The sequence below is a fragment of the Miniopterus natalensis genome, chromosome 7 (genome assembly GCF_054644295.1).
Source record: "Miniopterus natalensis isolate mMinNat1 chromosome 7, mMinNat1.hap1, whole genome shotgun sequence".
NCBI classification, from domain to species: Eukaryota; Metazoa; Chordata; class Mammalia; order Chiroptera; family Miniopteridae; genus Miniopterus; species Miniopterus natalensis.
The window spans coordinates 19,166,182-19,182,107 of NC_142087.1; the positions used below are offsets into that span (position 1 = coordinate 19,166,182).

General features: G+C 47.6%; 1 protein-coding gene across 3 annotated transcripts; it reads left to right on the forward strand.

Moving 5' to 3' along the window:
- The first annotated feature begins 2,524 nt into the window (after positions 1–2,524).
- BMP2 (bone morphogenetic protein 2) lies at positions 2,525–13,201 on the forward strand. Of its 3 annotated transcripts, none has more exons than XM_016212038.2 (3): positions 2,525–2,784; positions 3,971–4,285; positions 11,200–13,201. In XM_016212038.2, exons 2-3 carry the CDS (start codon positions 4,117–4,119, stop codon positions 12,042–12,044), a joined length of 1,014 nt encoding a protein of 337 aa, XP_016067524.2. In that variant the 5' UTR covers positions 2,525–2,784; positions 3,971–4,116; the 3' UTR covers positions 12,045–13,201. The 3 variants fall into 3 exon arrangements, with proteins under 3 accessions (XP_016067524.2, XP_016067523.2, XP_087674988.1); XM_016212037.2 differs by having other exon boundaries at positions 2,695–2,784; positions 3,936–4,285; XM_087818862.1 differs by lacking the exons at positions 2,525–2,784; positions 3,971–4,285 and adding an exon at positions 5,047–5,066.
- The last annotated feature ends 2,725 nt before the right edge of the window (positions 13,202–15,926 follow it).

Consider the following 15,926-nt stretch of genomic DNA (forward strand, 5'->3'; position numbering starts at 1 on the left):
ATGACAGAAACAATTGTTAACTTCTCAATTAAACTGGATAGGAAGGGAAATAGTTTCAGAAGCACAATAAACACTTTTCAGCTTGTGTGTTTGAGTAGCCTATGTTCTATCGCCAACCTGTTTGGTGTCCCGTGACTTGGAGTGACAGTCAACTTTCACAGCACTTTATTTTCGCGGGAGGGAGAAGTAGCATGTTCTTGAATATTTTGCTGAACCCCAGCGCCCCATTTATCTTCCCCAAATAAAGGCTTCCTCTGAAATACCTTGTTTGACCTTTATACTTTCAGAAACAGCGAGTGCCTAATTCCCCTCTGTGGGTTGCTAATCCGATTTGTGAGCAGAACCTAGAATTATTTTAGCTTCCCAACTGAAAAAATAATACACATGGGTAATACATTGTTGTGAGCCTGCCTGCTTCTGATTTTTTCTCTTTCTGCTTTGCAGGCTTGAAGGTTCTGTGCAGGCAAACTTGGTTTTCCCATCTGACCTTTTTCTAAAATGTTCTGCCTGTGGCTTCTGGGATCATTTGGGCGACTGGGATCATTGGCGCTTTGCATGTTGGATCCTGGGATCCTGAGAGAGAGGGAAAACCTGGACACTCATGGTGCGGTGGATTTGGGGACTATTTCAGCTGAGGAAGACAAGCGACTTGACCATATCCCACAGACCTGCTGCTGGGGCCTGGTGGGAGGGGTTGGGACAGAAGGTTCTAAGGTCTCAAACCAGAATTGTCTTGGAGGCTTGGCTCACATTTGGCATTATTTTACCTTCCTCTGAGCTGCTAATCGCCCGCCTCTGAGCTGGGCGAGATAAATATCACAAGGCATGAAGTGATTGCCACCATAAAAAGAAATAAAGTCCCTCTCACCCTGTGTTCACACTGCCACACACACAGCCCGAGTTGCACCTGCCATGTATACAGGATGACATCCATTTCGCATATACAGACATATTTATGGAAACATGCGCTTTCCTTAGCATATACTTACATGTATAGACGTATTTCTAGACACACACGTGTACATTTGTATATTACATAGTTATCTGAATAAAATGCATTTACATATATAAGTGTCTACATGGATTTACATATATAAATACATATACCTCTGTGTGTTCAAGTTTAAATAACACCTGATTTTCAAACTAGTTTTCTTTTCATTCTCCTTCCACTCGGGGAAACAGAGGCGTCTGCTCCAAGTCCATGCCAAGGTGCCTCGCAACTTGGCTGAGTTTTGTTTTGTTTTGATATTACCGAAAAACTTCACACTGAAAGCTGAATAACGGGCCGGTTAGGGAACTTAGGGCTTCCCCACGCGTTCGTCCCGGACGGCGACCCCCGCGCGCCCGCCGGGGTGCAGCGCCCAGTGGGGCGCGCGGCGCGGGCAGGGCTGGAGGCGCGAGCGCCCCCGTCGGCTCGCGCGCGGCCCGCCCTCGGCCCCACCCCGCCGCGGCTGCCCCGGCGCGCCGTCCACACCCCTGCGCGCAGCTCCCGCCCGCCCGGGGATCCCCGGCGAGCCGCGCCACCGAGGGGGAGGTGTTCGGCCTCGGCCGGGAGGGAGACGGCAGGCGGCGTCCCCTTTAAAAGCCGCGAGCGCCGCGCCACGGCGCCGCCGCCGCCGCCGGAGTCCTCGCCCCGCCGCGCCGCGCTGCGCCCGGCTCGCGCTGCGCCCGCCGCGCCGCTTCCCGCACCCGCCGCGGACCGCCCGCCGCCGCCGCACGCCAGCCGCCGCGGGCGCCGCCGCCGACCCGGACGCCTTCGGGGCCCGCGCCTCGCGGATTACTGGGGTCTCCGGGGCTCCCGCGCGCCGCAGACCCGGCTGGGGCTGGAGCGCCCGGCCGTGCGCGCCGCTGCGCCGTGGCCTCCGCTGCCCGGGCCGCGCCAGAGCCGAGGACCGGCGCGCAGAGCGCGGGGGAGCCGAGCCTGAGCGCCGCGATGCAGATGCCCTCCTGCCGGAGCCCGGGGGCCAGGCGCGCGCCGGCCCGAGTGTGATCGGACCCCGGACCGGCACCAGCGGTACAGCGGCTCGGCCCAGGGGCTAGGAGAGCGAGGGGAGAGCGCGGCCGCCCGCCCGCCTCGGCGGCCCGGGACTCTGCTCCACCCGCCGGAGAATGCGCCCGAGGACGACGGAGCGCCGGAGCCGCGGTGGTTTCAAGTGGCTACCGCTGATGGGGGAGCGCTGGAGGAAGGCAGAGTGATGCGGGGGGGCAACTCGCCCGGCACCGAGATCGCCGCTGCGCCCTTCCCCGCACCCGGCGTCGCCCAGGATGGCTGCCCCGAGCCATGGGCCGCGGCGGAGCTAGCGCGGAGCGCCCGACCCTCGCCCCCCGAGTCCCGGCGCCGGCCCCGCGCGGGGCCACGCGTCCCGCGGGCGCTGGTTCCTGAGGACGACGACAGCACCGACTTTTCCTTTCTGCCTTCCCGTCCCTGCCCCGCACTCCTCCCCCTGCTCGCCGCTGTTGTGTGTCAGCACTTGGCTGGAGACTTCTTGAACTTGCAGGGAGAGTAACTTGTGCTCCCCACGGGGTGCCGTGCCTTTGCCCCGGGGGACCCCGCCGCGCCGCCTCCGAGCCCCGTCGGCCCTCCGCTCCCCCGGGCTCGACCCCGAGACGCCGTTCCCCGCGGGAGGAGAGGAACTGCCGGCCGGCGCCGGGAGGAGAGGAGGCGGAGGAAGGGAGCTCGCTCCCCGCGCCAGGTTCCTCGGCCAGAGCTTTTTCCATGTGGAGGCTCTTTCAATGGACGTGTCCCCGCGTGCTTCTTAGACGGTCTGCGGTCTCCTAAAGGTAGAGCACCTGGGCCCGTGGCCGGGACTGGGGGCGGGTGGGCGCGGAGCCCCTGGGGGTCCCCCCCGCGGGCCAGACGTAAACAGACCCCCCTCCAAGTCCACGTGCGGCCGAGCCCCTGCCGGGATGCCCCGGTCCGAGCGCCCCCGGCGGCCCGCAGCCTCGCCCTCCCGGCTCCAACTCTTCCGCCCCTCCTCCTGCTCCCTTCGGTATTTTATTGGGGCTGTTAACACTTAGATGATTAAAAAAAAAGTCAGAGACCCCCTCGAGACGGTGACCCTGGATTTCGCCCGTTAGCTGCCAACCTGTACGCCCCGCCGGGGCCATCCCCTCTCCCTTCTCCCAGTCTCTCCAGGGGACCCGCTGTCTCGGCTCAGCGTCACGTCCCATTTGGGACATTCCTAAAAGTCGGGGTTCTCCCTGTTTGTCTCCAGGAATTCGAGGGGCCGTACTTCAGTGCCACCTCGTACTGACACGTGAATGGATCGGCCTTAGCCGGGAACGCGGTCCGGGGAGAGCCCTCTGAGATCTTGACTGCGTTAGGGGGGAGGGGTCCGGCCTTGGAGCGCGCGTCCCCGCCGGCTCTGAGGTTAGAGGCTGGGCCACAAGTTGTAAGTGGCTTCGGAAGTGGTGGCCTTGCGCTGCCTGGGTCTGGGAGCTGCAGGCTGCGTGTGTCAGGAAGTTCTGTGCAGCGCCTCCGAGGAGGTCACCCGCACCGTTCGTGCGTGTTTATGTGCGAGCGAGCGCCGAGCAATGCGGGCTTGGGTTTGTTTAGGGGACAGACGGGGGGTGTCAGACCCGGTGGTGGTTTTCCCAGGTTCCCCGCGCTGGCTGTCAGCGCGAGTGTCACAGAAAATAAAGGTGACAGTCATTGACGCTGGGGGTGTGTGTGTGGGGGAGGGCTGGGGTTGCAAATCATGTCAGGCGAGTGGGATGGGAGGGGGAAAGCCTCAAGGCTCAGGAACGAGGTCCCTTTCATTCTCCCAAACGTTCGCGCGTCCACGGCTCTGAAGTATCCCCGCGAATGTAGCAAGCCAGGTGGGCACCCTGGAGGAGGAGGCGGGCCGACCGAGCGGGAGCCGAGGCCGCGGGGGCGGAAGGGGGGAGGGCTGGGCGGGGAACTCGGTGACTCACGTCGGCCCTGTCTGCAGGTCGACCATGGTGGCCGGGACCCACTGTCTTCTAGCGTTGCTGCTTCTCCAGGACCTCCTGGGCCGCGCGGCCGGCCTCCTTCCCGAGCTGGGCCGGAGGAAGTTCGCGGCGTCCACGGGCCGCTCCTCGTCGCAGCCCTCGGACGACGTCCTGAGTGAGTTCGAGTTGCGGCTGCTCAGCATGTTCGGCCTGAAGCAGAGACCCACCCCCAGCAGGGACGCCGTGGTGCCCCCCTACATGCTGGACCTGTACCGCCGGCACTCGGGCCAGCCGGGCGCGCCCGCCCCGGACCACCGGCTGGAGAGGGCGGCCAGCCTCGCCAACACCGTGCGCAGCTTCCACCACGAAGGTGAGACGCGCAGCAGGGCAGAGGGGCGAGGGCGGGAGGCTTCCCGCGCGGCGCCCCGCCCTGGGCAGGCTGCAGGCATCCCTGGACGGGCAGCTTGGCCGGGGCTTGGACGCGAGTCCCAGCCTCGTCCCTGTAGGAACCTTTCTGGACCAGGCAGGAACGCACTGCCCGCCTGTGCGGTGGGGGAGCCAGGGATTCCCCGCTGGTAAATCCGCACCCCTTTCCTGGCTTGCAGCCAGAAGAGCGACTCCTCCTCCAGGAACTGGAGAGAAATCAAGTGATGGGAAAGATGAGGGCAAAAGGCATGCCCCTTAGTCAGCTGAACGTGCCAGAATTCCGTGGGGGAAGGTGAGAAGGGGGCGGACAGATTGGGATCGCTTTCCGACCGTTTGGAAGCCCTCACTCTATAAATCTGCCTCTCCTGCTTAAGCGGGGTTTCAGGCTAGACAGAGCCAAAGGCAGAATTTTCAGAGATTGTATTGAAAAATCAAAGCCCGGGGCCCGAAGTCTTTCTAATTTACAGTTGATCTGGGCCTGGTTTGGAAATTTTCAAATCCCTATCTAAGCCCCGTGGGAGATCAATTCCACAATCAATCTTATTGTTTCCACAATGACTTTCTTGTCTTGTGCTTAAATCTGAGATGAACTCCCAGTAGAGACAAGGGAAGCCTCAGATAAAAGCTTTTGCAGCAGCAGCCTGTTTTCCTTCATGCGCACTGAAATGTGGATTTTTAAAAATTTTTTTTTTTACTTTTATGATACTGGATGCTGTTTCTCTAAGGTAGCGTGTTCTGCCTGTTTCATCAGAAGGGCATTCAGTGGATATGAAATGTCTTAGAGCAGCTCTTGACATCTGTGTTGTACCTAGATTCGTAGAGCAATTAGTCAAAAGTAGGTTCCCCGTCAATTCTTTTTCTGCACTTTTAAGTGCCCCTGTGGCTTAATACATTCTCAATAGAGCACAGGTTCTTTCAAGTTGTCGAGAAGGGTACAAAGTTGCATGTCACAGGGCAACCACTTGTTGGCTATTGGGGAGTTGGGAGCGAAGTTCCCTTTTTCTTGCCTTGCCCTGCTGAGGTGGTGAATTTCAAGTGGAATCTACACTCTGATATGTAGAAATGTTTTCATCATAATCTTGGGATGATTAGAGAGCCAGCTCATCATTTACAGCTGATGCTGGAATAGTTTTTATGGATAGAAAAGTAAGAATGGCTGCTTGAGCCACCTCTCCTGGAAGTTTAGCATGGAAACCATTCTTTACTTTTAAGGCCAGGAAGGCACTATTTATGTCTCTTAAAAAAGGAAGATCATTTAAGTCCTATGACACCTAACACTCAGTTGCATGAGGATGCCATCAGTGAAGTCTGTATATTTCTTCCCCTAGAAGTGGCTTGATCAAAACTGAACCGGCTGCACATTATTTTGAGGGTGTTGTTTTAACTTAAATAGCATGCTTAGTTTATATGTCAATCTGTATCTTTAAAAGTGTAAATGTTATGTATGGAATAGTACAGGAGTTACCACCTTGCTTAAAATCATCTTTCAATAACCTCAGATCTAATGCAATGAGATGATAGAGAAAAGCTATGTAAGTTTTGCCCCAAATTTCAACAAATACATTTCTTGTTACAACTAGTATATCACATTAGGCCACATATTGCACTATTTAAAGACCATTTTATTTTTGTGTAACCCAGGATTTGGCTTTTATAAATATCTTTGTGGTGTGTGGCATTAAAAACCTTTAAATAAACCATACGATTAAGGTCTTCTGGCTTAAGAGCAGAGTTTGGTTCATATAAAATTAATGGGCATTTATCTGATAAAGAACCGAAGGACCTGATTACAAGAATTACTTGGTTTTATTTGTGGGTGGGATCTGGAAGATTTGGTGAAATCACAACACAAGAGATATGGAATTCTTCCAACCGATGTGTGAAGATAATGGGACCACATGGAAGGTGATCTGAGACAAAATTATCAGTTGTCATTTCTCCTCTTACACTTTTTCTTTTCCTCTCTGCGATGGCTTTTATTCGGGAAAGCCCAAGTGCTGAGAAAATTTTATTTTTTCCAAGTCAGTAAGAAGTGCTTCTGCCACCTAATCCTTGCAAACTGCCACTGAGGACAGAAAAATCACTTCTTTGATTGGAAAGAGTGTTTTGTGCTTTGCTGTAGTGAGAAACACATTGAAATGGGTTGACTTCATTGGCTGTGCAAAAAGTCTTTCCACTTTCCTGTCAGATTGGAATATACAAGGACCACGTGCTTGCTCTCCAGACTCTGAAACACAGTCTTCTTTTTGCATGAAATAACTGAATTATTCGCCTTTATGACAAAAGTATTGAAATAGAAATTAACCGTGTTCTAACATATATAATTATTGTGAAAATATCCATCCAGCAGGAAAGTTCCCTGTGAAGGAGAACTTATATCACATTCCCAGTGCAACCAAAGGATTTGGACCCCTGAAACCAATACTTCCCTGGTGTGCTTCCTAGTGTCCCCAAGTATTTCATTGTGATGATGAAAGACCCCATCAAGTAGGACAGACATCTTATTTGGAAGTGCTCCTAGAGATTGAGGCTTTGGTGCCCACTAGTAGTTCTTGCACTGGTTTCTAGTCTACCTATTTTTTTGTGTGGTTTCTCTATAATCTCACTCCCTTCTCATTGAGCTATTTTGTCTCTCTCTCTCTTTTTTTTTTTAGACTTGCCTTTTGTATAGCTCACTAAGTAGTGAGAGGACACTAAGAGGGCACTCAGTCATTCCAAAGGTGTTGGAGCTCAGGGTGGGCAGGGGCCAAATCAGGGTTAGTGATGATGACCATTGTGACCATACTTTTACCTCCTTTGTTGTCTTTTTTTTTAAAAACTAATTCCTTTTAACCTTTGCGTTTTATCTTTCTCCTTGATATAGCAGTTCTATAATCATTATTTTATATTCTAGAAAGTATTATTCGTAGCCACTTTCATTTTATTTCAGGACAGCAATTTCCTGAATTTCTGATTTTCTAGAACATCCCCAGGTTTCTGTTCTTATCTTATTGGACCTTTTTTTGTCCAGATAGTGTTGCAGATTCTCAAAACATAATGATAACTCACTTTTTTGCGGAAACTCGTCATGTTATAGGACAAAAAGGCAGCCACAAAACATCAGTGGTTCCAAATAGGATCTGCATGTCCCTGTGGGCCCTGCCACTTTACTCTCCTGTTCACTTAGTTCTGGGTGCTCTCTCTACCAGACTTGGGTAGTGTGTTTCTATCCCTTTAGTTGGGAAAGAACTCACCCTGTGGTTATCATTATATTAATTATTTGTGTACTCCTAATGGCTCAGACTTTTGCTTGAGTTTTTGGCTCATCCCTATGTTCCGTAGTGCCTTCTAGTGGCCAGAATCTTGGGGACTGTGGTAGACTCAAGTTCATAGCTCTGCTTTTCATTTACTAGCTCTGTGACCTTAAGAAAGTCACACAAGCTCTCTGAGCTCCAGCTATTTCATTCACAAAATAGAGATAGCAGCTTCTCTTTCATCAGTTTGCTGTGAGATAATTCATCCAGAGCTCCCAGCTCTGGCACAAAGAAGCATTTGGCACGCTGATTATCATCATCACGAGGACTCCTTTCTTTTATGTCACAGCTCCCCTTCCCTAGGAAAGTGGAGGCCAGAGTGGACCTAGGCCGGCTGAGAGAATTCAGCCTTATCTTTGGATTATTTTGATGTAGATGAATGATTGACAGAGTGTAGAAGGTTCTTCATTTTTGGAAGAGAGTTTGGATGTTGTTGCCTCATTTCCTTTCCCCTACACACTTGCCACCATAGCTTCATTGGTTTGGTTAAGAACTTTTAAATAAATGTGAAGAACATTTATATGGTTAAGTGCTGGGTTTGGGAACCTAGTGAGATAGGCTGGAATCCCCAAGTCCTTTGGCCAGTTCAGATTATTCCATAAGGGTTATTTCCAGAGAATTAACAATGGTATCAGTCTCCAAAGACACATACATCACTTACTTAGATAAATGTTCTGTCTAATAAATTTTCACTCCTTCGGCTTGCTGTGATAATTTGCAGTTCTTTTCCTTCTTTAATTTCCTTTATTGCACTTAGGTTTTGATTTTTCAACCCGGAAGCAAAACTCGCTGTTGGGGTTTTCAGAGGACTTCTCGCTCACCCCCCTGACCTGAGCCTGCAGCCAGGGGCTTGCTGTCTTGCAGGCTTTTGTATTAAGGAGGCAGAGGCCTCCTTCAAGGAATAGGGTTGCTGAGCTGAGGCTGGGAAGTAGGGAAAGGTCTTCGCATCACGAGATGTTATTTAGCAGTTCACTTTCCCCCCTTGGTGAAGGTCACCATGTGATTATCCTTTTTCCCCCTTACTCCCAGTGAGATTTTGAAGCACATGGAATTGCTGTTTTTATAGGTCAGATTTGGTCACACAGTGGAAATTTTGTCTGATTCAATTTTATATTTATCTCTGGAGGATTACTTTTCTATTTTCTGCCCCCTTTACGTTCATCTTCACTTCAGTTACCAGTCTCCTGCTTGTTCTGGTGGGGGTCCCTTCCTTGCCCTCCTCTGGCTATGTTTGTGTGTCCTGTGTGTCCATGTGTCTGTGTGTTAATAAGTTTTTGAAAATTTATGGATTTAGATTCAGAGACTTTGTTGCAGTTGTGACTTCTCTGGGCACCTTCATTAATACAGCTGGTCAGCAAATGCCCCGGGTAATTTGCCTTTCCTCCCTCTTAAAACAAAAGAAGGTGTTGGTGGGTGTGCCAGCATCCAGACAAGTCAGGCGCAGGTCTGGCTGTGGGGCACTGTTGGGGGGACAGGCTGATTTTCACCTCAGTCCTTTCCCTGTGGTATCCTGTGTCCTCTGGTAGCCGTTGGCTTCTCTGCTGAAAGAATGCCTTCAGGATTATTTTAAAAATTGTGCCTGGTCTGAAGTATTACTCGCTTACAGTGGGGTTTAGAATGTGGGTGACTCTCAAAAGGTATCCCCAACAGGTATGGACTAGGAGGCACAAGGGGACCATGGAGGCATCACGTCTTGGTCTGATAGTCTCCATGTCCAAGTAGATGAGTTTTAGGAGATCTTTCTGTTTCATGGGCCTCAACTCATTCCTTGGCCAACACTAGTGGTTCTGCTCATTTTCATATTATTCAACAGAAAGGTGCAGTTACAACGTGCTCCCAGCAATTTGCACTTGAATATGAAAAGCATCCCTTAAAACCTTTGGGCTCCAAGGGTAGCCCACAAGCTCGAAGCATCACCTCCCCTGGGAGCTTGCTAAAAATGCAGAACTCAGGCCCTACCCAGACCCACTGAGCCAGAACCTGCATTTGAAGATTTAAGGTGTCCTCCTAGGTGTTTTGTGTATAGGTTAGAGTTTGAGAAGTTCCACATTAAAGCATTACTCCATAATTTGGTATAAACTGCCCCTGTTGAACTCAGAGCTTCCACTTGGCTGGCGTTGGGGACTGTCACTTTGATGATGAAGGCTTACACAGCTGGAACCTCTGAGTGAGTGATCTGACATGGTTCTGCTTTCTACAGCCTCTAGATTCTGTGGTCAACTTATAGCTGTTTGAGTTAAGAAAAATACAACAGTAAAGTTAATGAAAAAATGGTATCCTCTCTGGTGATGACCTGGAACTATGGCCAAGTAGATTTTGTTAGCATTTACGTTGGGTCCTGAATGAAGCAGATACATTTTTTGACAGTCAGATGACAGGATGTGGTAAAGCTAGAAGAAAGTAAACCTAAATATCTCAAATTCTAGTGTTGTGTCCTATTGACTTAATAATATTGTGTGCCTTTGGTAATTTACATGCCGCAGCATTCTCGATGCTATGCTATTTTTTTATTGTTTGCTTAAAAAACAGTACTCCTTACCATTGAAATTCAGGAATCTTACACCAGAAAGAGCTTTTATGCATAGCCCACTTAATGTCTACTTTGAAATAATGACAATAGATACAGAAAGATTATTCTGTGATAGGATGAGATTATCTTTCTACGTTGTGACTATCATAATGGCATTTTTATAGATTTTTATCAGTTTTGTTTTGGTTTTGTGTCTTTCCTTGGGTAGGTGTTTGTTTTTAAGATGCTTTATGTTTTGAAAAGATGAAGGAATCAGAAATAGAGGAGAGTCATCCTTTTTCTTCTAAAAGTATGTAAGATGAGGTTTTGATTTTTGAGGTCATAAGGAGGTGAGAGGACAGGCAACACTCGGGGAGATATTTCTCTTGAAATTTCCTGGCCTTAATTACCACAGTGTCCCAGTACCACCCTTACGCTTCCAAAGAAGTAGATTCCTGTACATGCCTTTGTCTCTGGATTTTTGAGTAAAATAGTAGGGTGTGCTTTGCAGAATGTCATCGTTGATGCTGAGTTTCGGAGTCTTTAATTAGGAAACTGAAATCTGTATATCGAGATTTGTAAATCATCTAAATTGCAGAGCAATGTTTTAGAACACCGCTTAAGGGATCGACATTAAAGCCTTTTTTTTTTACGAAATGCAATAATTTCCTCAAATCCTCACTCATTAGACCTCTACTAACTATAGTGCTGACTTTTTTTTTTTTTGCCCTAAAGTCTGTGAATTCCAAAGAAATGCTTCACCATTTCCCCCATTATTATAGCCGCCTGGAAGCAGTATTCATGCCTTGGATTAAAAACATAACAATGACTGATGAAATTGTTTTCATAGTATGCATAGTGACATAAATGTATAGAAAAGGGAGGCTGTTTTTATCTAAAGGGGGAATTTTTATTTTCTGGCTGCAAACTTTTATATATGGCTGAAATCAAACCCTGCAATGAGATTTACAAATTCTTACATAGAATCCGATTGTCATTATTTATCTTACCCAAGTCTTTTTCTTCTTCTTTTCCCACCTTTTTATATCAAATTAGAATCTTTGGAAGAACTGCCCGAAATGAGTGGAAAAACAACCCGGCGATTCTTCTTTAATTTAACTTCCATTCCCACCGAGGAGTTTATCACCTCAGCCGAACTTCAGGTTTTTCGGGAACAGGTGCAGGAGACTTTGGAAAACAATAGCAGCTTCCATCACCGAATTAATATTTATGAGATTATAAAACCTGCCGCAGCCCAGTCGCAGCTCCCTGTGACCAGGCTGTTGGACACCAGGCTGGTGAACCAGAATGCCAGCAGGTGGGAGAGCTTCGACGTCACCCCCGCCGTCACCCGGTGGACCGCGCAGGGACTAGCCAACCACGGCTTTGTGGTGGAGGTGGCCCACCTGCAGGAGAACCCGGGTGTCTCCAAGAGACACGTCAGGATTAGCAGGTCTTTGCACCAAGACGAGCACAGCTGGTCCCAAATAAGGCCACTGCTAGTGACGTTCGGCCACGATGGGAAAGGACACCCCCTCCACAGGAGAGAGAAGCGCCAGGCGAAGCACAAACAGCGCAAACGCCTCAAGTCCAGCTGCAAGAGGCACCCTTTGTACGTGGACTTCAGCGACGTGGGGTGGAATGACTGGATCGTGGCGCCCCCGGGCTACCACGCCTTCTACTGCCACGGGGAGTGCCCCTTCCCCCTGGCCGATCACCTGAACTCCACTAATCACGCCATTGTTCAGACGTTGGTCAACTCGGTTAACTCTAAGATCCCCAAAGCGTGCTGCGTCCCCACGGAACTGAGCGCCATCTCCATGCTGTACCTGGACGAAAACGAGAAGGTCGTATTAAAGAACTATCAGGACATGGTTGTGGAGGGTTGCGGGTGTCGTTAGCACAGCAAAATGAAATAAATATATATATATATTTTAGAAAAAAAGAAAAAAAAAAAAAACCCAAGTTGACACTTTAATATTTCCCAATGAAGACTTTATTTATGGAATGGAATGGAGAAAAAGAAAAAAAAAAACACAGCTATTTTGAAAAATATATTTATATCTACGAAAAGAAGTTGGGAAAACAAATATTTTAATCAGAGAATTATTCCTTAAAGATTTTAAAATGTATTTAGTTGTACATTTTATATGGGTTCAACCCCAGCACATGAAGTATAATGGTCAGATTTATTTTGTATTTATTTACTATTATAACCACTTTTTAGGAAAAATAGCTAATTTGTATTTATATGTAATCAAAAGAAGTATTGGGTTTGTACATAATTTTCCAAAAAATTGTAGTTGTTTTCAGTTGTGTGTATTTAAGATGAAAAGTCTACATGGAAGGTTACTCTGGCAAAGTGCTTAGCACATTTGCTTTTTTGCAGTGCTACTGTTAAGGTCACAAGTTCAAGTCCAGAAAAAAAAAGTGGATAATCTACTCTGCTGACTTTCAAGATTATTATATTATTCAATTCTCAGGAATGTTGCAGAGTGGTTGTCCAGCCCATGAGAACTTACGTCCTTATTAGGTGGAATATTTGGAAAAGAACCAGACAATGCTGATCTGATATAGAAACCCTCCCCCCGCCCCTTAATTTGCAGAAAGAAGAAAGCAGGACCAATAGAAATATTTAGGGAAATGATGAACCGGCAGGAAAGCGAGTGATGGTTTGTTCTTCTTTCCTAAACTAGTGGGCCCTTCAGAGGGGCTGGTCTGGCCAAAGTATTTAATAAAACATAAGATTTCTTCATTATTGATATCGTGGTCATGTATAATTAAAATTCATATCTAGTGGCCCTCATGAAGACTTGGAAATTGATTTGCATTTAACTTTTACCTCATCTGGGAGCTCTTTGTGCTCAGAAGGACCCAGTTTCCTAACTTTGCCCAACACACAGCAAAATTGTGCTCATCAGGTTTTCTGCCCACCCCCCCGTTCTCTGTTCGATCAGCTTGCTTTTCTTTCTAAGGTTACGTGTTTGAACACATGTCTCCAAATGTTAAACTTATTTCAGATAATAAATTTCAAAGCTCTGGCATTTCAATTTATAAAGTCCAACCTGTAAGAAGAGGAAATGATGTGTTTGTGCAGTGTTCACAGTGATTGCCTTGGGTTTCCATTTTTTTTTTTTTTTTGCTTCTGAAGTTACCCCTTGTAGAGGGAGGTGGGGAACAGACAAGGGATGGTTGGAAACTGGCAGGCAAGTCATTTGATAATTCGTATTTGCACCAAAAGGATTACCAATGATTTAGTATTTCACATGAACCTCTTTGGGGCAGAAAGATTGAAGAGAAAACCAAAGCTACAAAACAGGCAAAACCTGGGGAATCCAAGATAAAGTTTCAGAGATGATATCCCATGCAACAGAGGCAACGGTGCCAAAAAATTAGAAAGGGAAAGTGTCTGAGATCAGCTTCTACAAGGACATCTGCCAATTGGACTGAAGCCCAAGCAGAATGAAGTCAAATTAGGCTGCTCAGAATGAACACTTACCAGTGGCAGGGCTTCTGTGCCCTGGGCTGAAGTCAGACCCAAGGAAGGGTTTGGGGGGTGGGTGTGTCGGGACAGCCAGTGAACCCACAACTCCCCATTATTTTATTGGAAGTATTTTAGGTCAGCTTTTAGGACTTTGTGTCACCTCTGATCCTGCTAAGGTTGGTGAGGCCTAGTTCTAATATCCTTTCCTAATATCCCTGCCTTGGAATTGGTTGAAAAATAGGGTGTTAATAGTGAATAGGTTGTTATAATCAGATTCTCCCAGGGATAAGCTTGCGATGACGGTGAACGTAGTTACATTTTGGGTGTGATAGGTTTAATCTTTGCCTTGAGATTATGTAGATCATAGTTTTAAATTAATAATGAGTTGTCTTTGACTCCTGCTTTTACCATCTTTTAGTTTCTTTTTACCTGTACGCCTGTTGCTGTTGCGTGGGTGAGGATCATGAGGGTTAGGTCCGACTTTACAGGGCAGGGTAGGCTCTGTTCCACCCTCTCTTGCCACGGAAATGAGGGATGGACTGCACATTCGTAACAGCTTAAAAAATAACCTGTGTTTTCTCATCTCCAGTACTCTAGAGAGTGAGATTATGATTCTTGTTATAATTATAACAAGATTTTATATCCATTTGGTAGTTGCAGCCACTCTTGATTTCTCTGTTTCACTGGTCCTGATTTACTTGGTGAAAATGGTTTTCATTGGTATCAACTCAAATGTTTTCTCTTGCATGTTTTATATCTATATCACATATGTGTAAATATATATACATATACAGCATGTAATATGTATAAATATACATATGCAGAATTATGTAATAGATAGTACATATGTGTAGATGATGGCATTTTCAGTTTAGTTTCAGAGATTTTGTAATAGGTGAGGACTCTGGCCCTCTTGGCAGCTCATCTGAGAAACAGAATATTCTTACGTTCTACGTTGTTACACACACGTTGGCGTAGGCTCTTCATTCTGAGAAAAAAGCGTGTCACAACTAACCGTATGCCACTGAATCTCTTGAATCTTCAGTCACTTCTGTTCTGCAGTTCTGTCCCTTTGAATCTTTTTAGAGTAGGAGCTTTAAAAAGCGTAATAGTTTCTGAATTTAGGGGGATCACCTTTCAAAGTTGATTAAATTGTGTCATCTGGTTTTGTGCTTGTCTGGGCTGCGTCATGCGCCTCCCTGGCCTGGTTTTAACCTGTATGGCGGGTCCAGAACGCTCTGTTCATTTTTTTACTTCAAAATTGGGGAGGGGGAGCACGAATGGTTTACACATTTATCTGTGCTTCCATCTTTTCATAATTTCTACTGCAGTTGCTACTTTACATCCTATCTCAAGAGGCCAAGAGTGGAGAGATCTGTAAACCTGATCAATGTAGCGAGCTACATAAGCACTAGGTAATCTAAGTGTTCTATATTTCCCCTCAGTGTTTTATTGGAGGCGGAAAATCGTTTGTGCAATTCACAGCACGTTTAAAAATAACCTGTTTCTATTCTATAGTCATGTTAGTATTAAGACACCGATTCACTGAATGTTAGACGCCACAGCCGCCCTCCCCAGGCCAATCTAAGGCCCAAGGAGCATTGCCCCGCAGCAGAGAGGAGTGTAGAATAAGTGTGACACGGGTGGGCAATCACAAAGAAGTAAGAATGCCCTGGCGCTATTCCTCCTGTTTTATTTTTTTCTGCAGGGAGCCGGTAGGATGAGATGAGGGATGAAACGCAAGTCCGCTTCAGGGGGGTAAATTGCTTTCCTCTTTCCTCCACCCTGCTGACATAAATTACAGCCTTACGGTATTCTCCGGGGCAGAGTTTCTGACCATCTCCCTGCCCTGCAAACTTCAAAGTGAACTTCTACATAACTTGCTTTAAGTAAGACTTCTTAGATTTTAATGTGCATATGAATCACCAGTACTGCCTCGGGGAGAATGCACCATTAGCGTGTATACAGACCCGTTGGGATCATGTTATAATACAGGTTCTGTTTCAGTAAGTCTGGGACGGGGCCCGAGATTCTGCATTCCTAACGCGCTCCCAGGTGAAGCTGTTACCGCTGCCCCAAGGACTACGCGGAGCAGCAAGACTAATAATTATCTTCTCAATCACAGCAGCAGAAAGTTGGCCCAAGTTTAGGCTCCTCTAACAAGTAGCACTTACAGGGAAAAACAAACAAACAACCAAACCTGTACACAGGCCGGCATTTGAATATGTTTCACCATACCTGAAACGATGCCCTACATAGTTTTTTCAAAGGCATTCTTTTCCCCCACAAGATGACTGGC

Bases quoted from the DNA above. Each gene is read 5' to 3' on its own strand.
- BMP2 (XM_016212037.2), top strand. From the start codon at position 3,943: ATGGTGGCCGGGACCCACTGTCTTCTAGCGTTGCTGCTTCTCCAGGAC. The intron at 4,286-11,199 runs GTGAGACGCGCA...ATATCAAATTAG, and splicing joins GCGCAGCTTCCACCACGAAG to AATCTTTGGAAGAACTGCCC.